Below are 11,473 nucleotides of genomic sequence, written 5' to 3'. Positions count from 1 at the left end.
TTTTTTTTTAATTTTTTTTTTTTTTTTTTTTTTTTTTTTGCTGTTCTCCCGAATAGTATGACTATTCTATATAGGGGGGAGAACATGTATACATACATCAATCGTATAGCCATACTGCAATAATTGTTACTCTACACCTCATGCTTGATATATATGTTAACCATCTTTACCATTTAATTAAAACTTATAACAACATTTATTATTATTTGGACATGAAAGCACAATAGAGTCTATGTTTATATGTGTATGTGAATAGACACACACACCCACACACACCCGTGCACATGACTCCAGGCTTCTCCCAGTTTTGTTAGTTAAAAACAAATAGGGAGCACATCTTGTGGAGAAACATAGATGACAGACTTTTTTTGGTTCAAAATATTTTCACCTTAGGCCTTCTTCAGGCACTTATCATGTTAAATCAACAATACAGAATCAGTGTGATTACAAAAGGACTTTGTAAAGAGTAATACAAAAGTTCGTTTTTATAGAACAAAGGATTAGATGTGGAGTATATATATCTTGTCCTCTGCCTATGTTGTTTAGATATCAGATGGAAAAACAAGTTCTGGGGGAAGTCGATGGAAATCCTGCCCATTGGAACACTGAATGTCATGCTTCCAAAGTATGTTGCTCTCCTCTCCCTTTTGGCCTCTTATCTGCTTTTCTAAATCAGAAATGGGTATTTTAAACTCCAGGAGGTGCCAAGGATTCATTTCCCTGCGTGCCCAAAGGTCCTGTTACCTCCATCAAAGCTGTGTGAATAGACCCACAAAAACAAAGCGTAAGAAACATGTATCAAAGCTTCCTGTTGGTCTCCTCACATCTTCACTTACTAGTCAGCACCAGGTACCTACCATGTCCCAGTCACCATGCTAGTTTGCTCTTTATGTGAAAAGTTCTCCTTTTTAGCCATTTTTTTCTATACAATTTGTAATTTCACTTTTGAGTTCATCTTAGATCCAGGGACTACTTTAAATTTCTAAGTTATTTTATCAAAGAAGAGTGATGGAATCCTTTTACAGTTGTGCTCTAGAGGATATAGTCTATAAATATTTCAAAATAATTGAAGTTTTCATCGAGGCCAAGGGCTTGATAATTTTTGTTTCTTTATTTGGTTGGGGTTTTTTTGTTTTTTTCTATTTGAATGACAGAACTTGCTGGTGGATTGGATGTGGAGGAAGATGAGGAGGGGGAGCTATTCCCAGGACCAGAAAATAAACTTTCAATATTTGAGTATTCATGAGGAAGAGTTTCCTAGTGTATATAGTGCCTTCGTTGTACCAATTTATACATTTTTAGAAACTTAGAAGCATTTTATTTTATTTCGAAATGACATTTTATTTGAAAATGTACACAATGTGCAAACTTAAATGTGATTTGAAACTATGTCATTTCATTCCTTGGCAGAATTTCTGTACTCTACTTCTCTGAATTTGCATTAGGCTTGTGCCATCTTAGTCATGTCTGTCACTCTTTTCTCAAAGAATTACTTGTACCTTTGGTTCTAATTAGGAATATGAAAGTGTTCTCGGGGTCATCTTTCTTAAGTGCACACCCTATCAAGATGGCCCATTACCTGCAGGGTAAATCCAGATTCTTTGGTAGGTCACTGAAGCCTTTCCCTGCTCGGCCCCATCACACTTTTCCTGCTAGCCTGCCGCCACAGCCACCACAGGGCACACGCCCTCGTAGGCCCCAATTCAACTTTGTAGCTTTAGCACTTGGCTTTAAAAAGCACTTAAATGTTCCTTAAATGAGTGAATCGTGTCATAAATATTTATGACCACAAAGAAACTTTCAAGAAAGAAATGAGAGGAAAATGAGGGAAAAGGAAGCTTTGGCCAAAGAATGTTCTCAATAGTAGAAGCAGTCATAAATATTCCTGACTGTTGTTTTTAATCACGTTGTATTCTTCACTAGGTACGGAGATTACTATGTGTGGAATAAAGTCACCACATGCATACACAACATCCTCAGTGGGAGAAGGTGGATCGAACATTATGGAGAAGTAACCATTAGAAATACCAAAAGCAGTATTTGCATCTGCAAACTCACGTTTGTCAAGGTAAATAATATAGAACGGAAAAGGAATAGTACCAATTGCTTCCCAAGGAAGAAATAGAACAATTACCTTCAACAAGAGCAAGTGAATCTGTCTGGTATCATTGGTCCTTAAGGACATTTTTGGTGAGAAAACTCAAGGCAGGCAGGCTTCTGAACATATGGAGGTCAAAAAAGGGACCATCTCAACACAGAAAAAAAAATTATTTTTAAGGAATTTTCTTTTTTTTAAGTAGCCTGTTAGTAGTTCATTAAATAAAATTTCAGAAAACCCTTCTTGGCTATGCCAAGGTCTATATTTCTATTCCTGCTTGATTACAACATATTCAAGTGATCTTAGTTTAGGGAACTGATTATAATGCATCTGTCATTTTCTGAGAATACTTGAATACTAGCACAGCTATGTAGATGATAGCTACCAGTCACTACAAACTTATTCAACCCTGCCACTATTATAAAAAGCATTACCTTTATTAACAAGAGGAGATGTTTGGGCTAGAGATGCCCACAGAACACCACTTTCCCTCAGTCTCTCTGCCATGCTTGGTTAGGTGTGCTACAGGATTCATCACGGTACAGAAATCCCACACACTCCCTTTATCTATTCTACTCAGGATCCCATTCTAACACGATAAACAGGTAACACATTGGAGTCTTACAACCTTAATATTTTCTTTTCTTAGTTAAATCTTTTAAGTTATATTCGAAGGTCATGTTTGTGTAATTAAGTATCTTTATTTTAGCTTGAGACGTTTGCTATCATTTTTTTTCTTACAGACTCATGAGGTGACTAGACCTGAAGAGCCAGGGTCATTATGTGCTCTTATTGGGAGGTGACAGTAAATGTGTACACTTGATCTTGCAGCTGTGACAAACTTCAGTGTAGGCCTGCCCCAAACGTTTGCAGATGTGTGTAATTATTTAAAATATGTACATCAAGCGTACAAACTGTCAAATAAATAAGTTCTATCCTTTTTCCCTGACAAAGATACCTTTTTTTTCCTTTTTGGCAGCTGGCCGGTACAGGGATCCAAACCCTTGACTTTGGTGTTATTAGGCCACACTCTAACCAACTGAGCTAACAGGACTGCCCTAAAGATGCCTTTGATAACAAAACCTGCAGGGTCAGGTTGGACCCTTCAGAGCTCCATGCTGGAAACCAGGCTGGGCAGGAGAGCCAGTCCTGGCCACACCCTCGCCGCTTTCTCACCACCAGCTCTTCTGCACTGCAAAGGGTCTTGCATGCATGCACGTGCACACACACAGATACACACGCATACACGTACAGAGACAATCCAGCTCACACATCCAAGCTCTGTCCCCACCGCCCACAACAGCCACCCCTGACCATCCCTCAGATTTAATGGTTCACACACCAGCAGGTGGTCTGCCCTTGGGGATGGGAAGAAGCCTGTGCCAGCTGTGGAGTAAGCTTAGAGCCATTTGCAGAGGGAATTCTTGGGTCCTGCATACTTGGGGCCTGACCTGGAAGAGGGTCATGGGGTCCATGTAGGCAAATGCCCACAGACTTCTCACCACTTGGGAAGGAGCATGGCTAGAAAAGGGCCACGTCAGGGTTTTGTGGTAAAATTTAGCTATTTAAAGATACTGGGAAAATCTTTTCACAGACTATTTCTGCAGCATGGCGGATTGAATTTTATTAAAATCCATGAGCAAGGGGAAAACTCGAGATGAGGATCTAAGGAAAAGTAACTAACCTATAAGTTAATATTAGTTTTTTAGGATAGAAGCTGAGTTTTCCTCATGTTATAGCATGGAGTAGAAATCATCCCTTTCTTAAAAGTTGGGCTAAGACTTAGAAAGTCAGTCTACCATAAAAAAAAATTTGAGATAAATTTCTGGAAATGGTTTGAATGAGGGACTTCAAGATTAAGAAAATTTTCCATATGGAAACCATAGGGATTGGTGTTATCAAAGCAATCAGCTGTCTTAATTGGGGCTTGGTTTTTCCAGGTCAATTACTGGAATTCTAACGTGAATGAAGTCCAGGGGGTTGTGATAGACCAGGAGGGGAAGGTGGTTCACCGGCTGTTTGGGAAGTGGCATGAAGGACTCTACTGTGGTGTGGCCCCTTCTGCGAAGTGCATCTGGAGACCAGGTGAGACTGGCCTGAGCATCCTGCAAGCAGGAGGGAACCACAAGTGACAGAAGGGAAGGGAATGTCAGGTCATGCCATACAATTCACCTTATGTTTCCTTTAAGAGTGAGATTAAAAATGTAGATGCTTAAGGCAATTATGGTTACATTTATACTTACCATGTAAATTATATATAAGTCCCAATATTTGATGATAAAAAATTGAGGCCAAATCTCTGACATGTGGTAAAAGATTAGGCTTCATGAAAAGTTGCTCTAAATGTAATGTCTACGTTTCAAAAGCTAGGTATATTTATTAAAGGATTTAGATAATTAAAATATATAAATTTAAATCCTTACTCATGCTATTTATTCTGTTTTAATAAAACAAAGGAAAGCCTGCAATCATCTATAATCCACAAATTCAATAACTTACCAGAAAAAGTGATCTTTTCACTTCAGCAGCAAAAAGCTACAATACGTTTACATTTAATAAAAGACATCAAGAGTGTTTTGGTAATATATTAGCATATAGTTGAATATCAAGTATAAATGGAACATGACATTTATTTTCATTGGAATTTTATCAGTTAATCCTTAACTTTAAAATTAGTTGTTGGTTTCCTAAGAGATATCAATGAATATTTAAATTTCCTGCTAGCAAAGTAGTTAGTTCATTCATTCATCCACTATTTATTGAGCACTGACTATGCATCAAACTTTGTTGTAGGAGCTTGGGATATATCAATGAGCGAAGCATACTAAGATCTTGCCTTTGAATTTAGTTTTAAAAGGCAAATAAATATTAATTTAGATCTTCTTTTTTAAAAGGAAAGAAATAACATGTATTTATGGTGACATCTTAGTAGTTAATCACCCTTGCCTTTAGTTAACTATCTGAATATTTGAGAAAAAGATTATGGGGTGATTTACCAGTGGAGACTACAAAATGTGCAAAGTTTTGTTTTAAAGATGGGGTTTTATTAAATATATGAATCTATCAATTCTGATCATCAACATAAATCTTCCCACCTAGCAAAATACCACCAATTTAATTCACTTGAAATAAATTTATAATGTAGTGTTTATAACTACAGAGTTGGTGTTAGCATGGGTATTAATGAAGCACCAGGGTAAGTCAGCTGCTTCCAGTTCTGTAAGCCTTTTGCCTCTCATAGTCATTTACTGGCCTCATTCCAGGTTCCATGCCAACCAACTATGAGCTCTACTATGGCTTCACGAGGTTTGCTATTGAGCTCAATGAGTTAGATCCTGTACTAAAAGATCTCCTTCCACCAACAGATGCCCGATTCCGACCAGATCAAAGGTAATGATGGCAGTGGTATTTAAGATGTAGAGTGGATCATGGCATGGGGCTTTAAAGGTCATTGAGACGTATTTTCACCACCATTATTTACTTGTTCATTCAGTCATTCCTTCATTCCCTCATTCACTCAGCAATATTTGAGTTTTCTACCCGAGGTAAAGCAGTATTCAAAGGATGATCATAACAGAAGATTATCTGAACACAGAGTTCCCCACAGAAGATAACACAGACATTTTTTAACAGAAGTTTCTCCCAGCCAAAATTTACCAAAGGTCTGCAAATTCATGAACTCTCCACTAAATACAGAATCACTCTTCATCCAATTTTTTTGCCCTCTTTATTTTTATTACACTTGTAGTATCTGTAACATGGAGTAATTTTTAAGCTGAAGAATAAGAGAATAAGTTACAGGGGCACCCAGAAATGCTTTGTGTGAAAGTCTGGAGTTTGCCCAACATGGTTTTGATCCCACAGGGTGCAAGATGTACTCAAAATATAGTACCTTTAATTCCTTCTGGTTCTTATTTTTTATTATTGTTATATATTTCTGTACTCATGATGTCCATTCATACAAAATTCATTTTACTTTTCCCCAAAATTCTATGTGCCATACAAATTCTGTCCAAAATCAGTTTTCTGTTTCCCACATATTTGTGGCTTTATCTGTTCACTGCCAAAATGTTCTCAGCATTGAATGTTCTACTACTCAGTTCTCTTTTATTCCCACCTCTCTCTCTAGAACATGCTGTTCCACTGTTTGACATTCATATTTATCAATAAACTTCCTGTACAATGTGTATCATTATATCCTGGTTCTTTGCTCTCATTTTGAAATTTAAACATTTGCAGATCACCGCAGGGTATGCTTTTTCCTTCTCAATTTCATATTTTTTTAAAAAACATGACTGGTAAGGGGATCTTAACCCTTGACTTGGTGTTGTCAGCACCACGCTCTCCCAGTGAGCTAACTGGCCATCCCTATATAAGGATCTGAACCTGTGGCCTTGGTGTTATCAGCACCAAGTGAGCCACGGGCTGGCCCTCAATTTCATTTTAATATTTCCTTTCTGGCGCTGGCTGGTTAGCTCAGTCAGGTAGAGCGTGGTGTTCATAACACGGAGATCAAGGATTCAGAACCCTGTACCGACCAGCTGCCAGAAAAAAAAATGCCCTTTCTGAATATCATTCCATATTCATTTCTTATTTTATGGCCTTTAGCAATTTTCCCCAGGTGTTACCTTTCTTTTTTTTTTTTTTTTTTTTTTTTTATCAGTTTTACTCCCTCCATTAAACAGGAAAGCTCCTTTCTTCTCAATCTGTTCTCAAAATAGGTGAATAGCCAGTTACCATCCTCCATTCTATGGCCTTTAACAAGTGCTTTTTGAAAAAGGAGCGCCCCTTGTGACTTCATGCTGTTCTACCTGGGAATCCGCAGTCATCCCGAAAATCCCAAGTTGTAGAACCCCAGGCAGCACAGAAAAGTCTTTAAAACCAAACCTCTCACCTTTCACTCCTACCGTTATATTGCTGTGTGCAGTAATTCAGTTCACATACACAGAAAGTATGTTCACTGATGGACAGACAGAGGTAGTGTGGCCTGGGGCAGAGGTGAGGGAACACATTATCAGAGTGTCACTGTTCAGTAGGTTATGTTCCCAGCAACCAGAATGTAATTTTATGCAAATGAGGGGTTTTTTCCCAGAAAAGGGGATAGTATATTAAAATATCAATTGCTTTCTGCTTAGATTTTTGGAAGAAGGAAATTTAGAAGCTGCAGCAGCAGAGAAGCAAAGAGTAGAGGAACTCCAGAGATCTCGAAGACGATACATGGAAGAAAACAACCTTGAACATATACCAAAATTTTTTAAGTAAGTCAGTTCATTCCCATAATGAGTTCATGTTTGCCACAAGCAAAGAGAAGCTCTAGGTGAAAAGAAAATGGGAGATAGTTTAGTATCCCAGGAACTTGAGGTAGAAAAACTATACTGAGTTTGGTGACTTTGCTTTTGGCAATGAAGAGATTGAGTCAGATTTTGCACATATGAAAGTTAGTAACCATAAAAAGAAATTCTTCTGTACAGCTTTTTTTTTTATTGGGCAGCAAAACAGAGTGAGAGTCTCACCCAGAAGTCTCTTTTCTTTAGCTACACCCTTTAAAATGATAGAAACTTGTTCCTATTCCCTCGCCCAGAGACTGATGGGACCCCACTGCCCATAAGATCATCCTGGCTTCATTAGGATTTAATTTTATTTCTACCACACAAAGCTTGTGTGTGTTCAGATTTGGTCCCTCTGTGGTATGATAGTAGGTGATTATTGTAGGATTATTTGCAGGATTATATATACAGCACACAGATTAATCTGTAGCTTCCAAATCCATCTGTTGCCTTCCAGAGCCAGGACAAAAAAGCCCATATCCTTTAGAGTTGCCGTCTCATGACTGAAATGCAGCCTTGCCTTTCAGATGTCTCAAATGTGCTCTATGGACAAAGACCCTGAAGAGCCTCTTAGAGCTACTGATGTAGTGTACTTTTCTCCACAAGGGAAGCAGAAACTGTTCTTGTGGGTCCAGGGCCAAGCTCTTAGTTGCAGTATTTGTTTACAGTTTGTTTGGGGCTCTTTACTGTCTAGTCCTGCCCAGGGGTGATTGGTGTCTGCCCTCAGTCCCTCTCCCCATGACCCTACCTCTTCCATTTCAAATGTTTAACAACAAAAAATGAGTTGATTTCTGGTCGAAAATAGTCAAATCATCAATAATTAGCCCCTAGGACGCTAATTGGCTTTACAAAGTACCACTTATGTATAATGTCCAATCTAATAATCCAATTATCAGGTTGCCTTGATGTGATGTGTGGCTAATGTTGATTTTTATATTTTCACAGAAAAGTTATTGATGCCAATCAAAGAGAAGCCTGGGTTTCTAACGACACCTACTGGGAGCTTCGAAAGGACCCTGGCTTCAGCAAAGTAGACAGCCCTGTTCTTTGGTAAATTGAGAATGTAGAGCTAGCCAACATATCACACTCTGAATGAATAAATAACTATGCACAATTATGTTTCTTATAGCTACGTGTGGTTTCTGGGTCGACTGAAAAGTACCATTTGCTTTTCTATTCATCTTTATAATGGACTTTCAGAAGTGCATTAGACAAGACCCCTAACCACTTTTGGATCCTTTCTGTTTTGCTGCAACCATATTCCTTAAAAAAACATCCTCACCCTCCTTGGAAAGCAGAATAAAAGGAGCAGAATATAAAATCCAAAGTCTGAAGAATTTCTAAAGAAAAACAAACTGTAACTGGTGCTTAAAGTGGATCAAGAGAGTTAAAACCAACATATAAACCCCGTGTTTAGTCCATTGTCTGGAAGCACCATCCCCTTATTGTAGGAGCCCCTGGGCCACAGCAGTCAGTTCAGACTTTGAGTGCGTCTGATGTGGTGTGCTTGTGCTGGCCTTGTCAAAACAGACATGATGCTTCTCAGAACCTGTCCCATCTGTATGCCATTGTTCATGCCTTAAGAAATGCAAAGATGTACAGTAAATCATTTTTTAAATGTGTGCTCATAGGTTTATGTGAAGGACAGATCTTTTGAATCATGGCATGATTCATTTTCTTGATTAGAACAATTATGAGACTAATTTAAATGGATTAAATAAAGTGAACAACACATGCTTTACTTTGATAAGTTGGTTACTGTATTACATGTCTGAAGGGCAAGAAGGAAAAGGTGTGCACTAAGTAGACCCCTGTATCCATGTTACTCATTAAGTTCCTGTCCTGTGTCTAGATAATAAACCATCCCTCTTCTACCTAACTTCACAGTGTGCCCTATTATTTGGCAAAATCTGTATTTGATTTGGACATTTGTCATCAATGTTACACCTTAGAAGGAAATAACAAAAAGCATATGGGATTCCTGTGTGGGCTTAGTGGTACTATAAACATATCTGGTTTTGAGTGAAGAACCATGTAATCCACATGTCTAGCCACCCCATGTCACATTGGCACCAGTCACATTCCACTGAGAACAGAAGCAAGAGATCTAGTAGCTTATTCACATTGTTTAAATGAGTTTTATGCAAAATCATATTTCATCAAATGATTCTATATGATACATGACTACATATTAAGCATTTAGCTTGCTATTGGCAGAGTTATAAAACTTAAGGGATTTATTCATCCTGAAAAGGGAGGGGTAGCAGAAATATGTTTTGCATACTTTAGGATTTGTTTTTCCTCCACTAATACCCAGAGGCTTTTGTAGGAAACTTGAATCAGTATTCCTAAGTTTCTGCACATAGATGACTATATAAAGGGCTGTATGTTTTAAAAAAAAAATCGTTTCAGAGATTTTCCTAGAGAATTATATATAAAGTTACATATATTTTATTCTTAGATTTTTATTCTTAGATTCTTACCATCAGACTTTGTGTTATTTTGAACTTTGATAACAAGGTTGCTGACATTTTATGTTTCATTATGAGATGTTGATTTTAGTGTTGTTTTTTTCTCAGCAAAGCATTCCTGACAATGGCTAAAACACCATCAAATAAAAAAACTGCTGACGAGAGCAGAAGGGAAAACTCTAAAGTCTCCACTACAAAATTTTAGTTATCCTGAAACTCATCCTTTCTTTCATTTGAGTCCATGTATTATATGTACAGTTTGCAGTAGTTTACAATGGAATTTCCTTATCATGTAAATTCTCTAATCCATCACCAGATCTAAGCATTCTCATAAATAACGCTCTCCCTATACTTCTCAATTCCTTTAATTCCCATTTTAAATCTATAGTTCCTAGAGAATTATATATAAAGTGTGGTAGTAAAATCTTGTTATTGATCCTTTTTCTGCTCATTCATCTTGATGTCCTTTTATCTGCATCCTGAGATACATGCCTTTAATTTTAATTAGAATCCTATTGACTTCCTCACAGAAGTCTGTTCTCCTACGATTGGTAAAGCTTTAAATACTATTTACGTGGTTCTGGTCTATACTTATTAGCACTTCCCTGAACAATCTCAAAATAGCCTAAATATAAGAGATTCCTACAAACTAAAGCTATTACAAATAGAGAAGTGAGAAGGTGAGGAATAAGGTGACCAATATGACATCAGTCAGGCAGCTGGGAGAACCCAGGACCCATCAGGGAAGCACTGCTGTACCTAGCATTTGGGTTATAATTGAGAAAAATTACAAATAGAGAAGTGAGAAGGTGAGGAATAAGGTGACCAATATGACATCAGTCAGGCAGTTGGGAGAACCCAGGACCCATCAGGGAAGCACTGCTGTACCTAGCATTTGGGTTATAATTGAGAAAAATAAATAGCAGTGATCTTTACTAGATAATAAGTTCAGGCTAAATCAGGTAAATCAGGTGGGTGAATGTGGGTCAGAACTAACTTGAGACTCTGATTAGGATTTCAAGATGAGAATGAGAAAAATGTCAAATTAATTAGTATCACATTTTATAATATCCCAAGTTTAGTAATCTCTTTTAGGATTCAAATATCCTGATTATTCCAGTTCAAGTGATCGATTAAGTTTTAGTGAGTACCTGATTCACTAATCTCCCCTGGTGAACACTCTTATTGGTGTAATGGCCTCATCCCCCCTCCCCTTTTTATGTGGTTATAGAATTATGAGACTTACTCTGTTGGAATTTTTTTCTACATGGTATTTGGGCTTTTGAGACTAAACAGCAAAAAGATAGAATATGAGATCATCCTCTTAATAAAACCTGATTTATTCGTGGGAATTTTACATAAACCTTATTTCAGGGGCACTTACTTGTTTTTCCCAAAGCAAACCAGTATAGAGGAGGACTAAATATGTCTGCAGCCTCCCCCATGGTTTATTCATAAGCTCCTCCATCCCATTTGAGCTGATCATTATGGAAAGCAATGAGAAGTGATGATGATCCCGTGGACTTGGCTAGACCGAGCAGATCGATGGCACACACCAGCACCAGTAGAAGCCAACT

At 37.8% G+C, this 11,473-nt stretch overlaps 1 protein-coding gene across 7 annotated transcripts in view; it reads left to right on the top strand.

Moving 5' to 3' along the window:
- The window catches only part of OSBPL6 (oxysterol binding protein-like 6), a 212,173-nt gene extending 203,631 nt beyond the window's left edge, over positions 1-8,542 (top strand). For all 7 annotated transcript variants that reach the window (XM_008582929.1, XM_008582927.1, XM_008582928.1 and 4 more), the window contains 6 exons: positions 547-625; positions 1,924-2,068; positions 4,039-4,183; positions 5,362-5,488; positions 7,234-7,356; positions 8,371-8,542. In XM_008582929.1, the coding sequence (XP_008581151.1) occupies positions 547-625; positions 1,924-2,068; positions 4,039-4,183; positions 5,362-5,488; positions 7,234-7,356; positions 8,371-8,479 (728 nt within the window). In that variant the 3' untranslated portion in view covers positions 8,480-8,542. The remainder of the gene's footprint in view (positions 1-546; positions 626-1,923; positions 2,069-4,038; positions 4,184-5,361; positions 5,489-7,233; positions 7,357-8,370) is intronic.
- Positions 8,543-11,473: the final 2,931 nt, after the last annotated feature.

This window comes from Galeopterus variegatus, unplaced genomic scaffold (assembly GCF_000696425.1).
Source record: "Galeopterus variegatus unplaced genomic scaffold, G_variegatus-3.0.2 Scaffold2768, whole genome shotgun sequence".
Classification (NCBI taxonomy): domain Eukaryota; kingdom Metazoa; phylum Chordata; class Mammalia; order Dermoptera; family Cynocephalidae; genus Galeopterus; species Galeopterus variegatus.
Note: the sequence above shows the minus strand (reverse complement) of the source record. Positions and strands in the feature narration are given on the sequence as shown.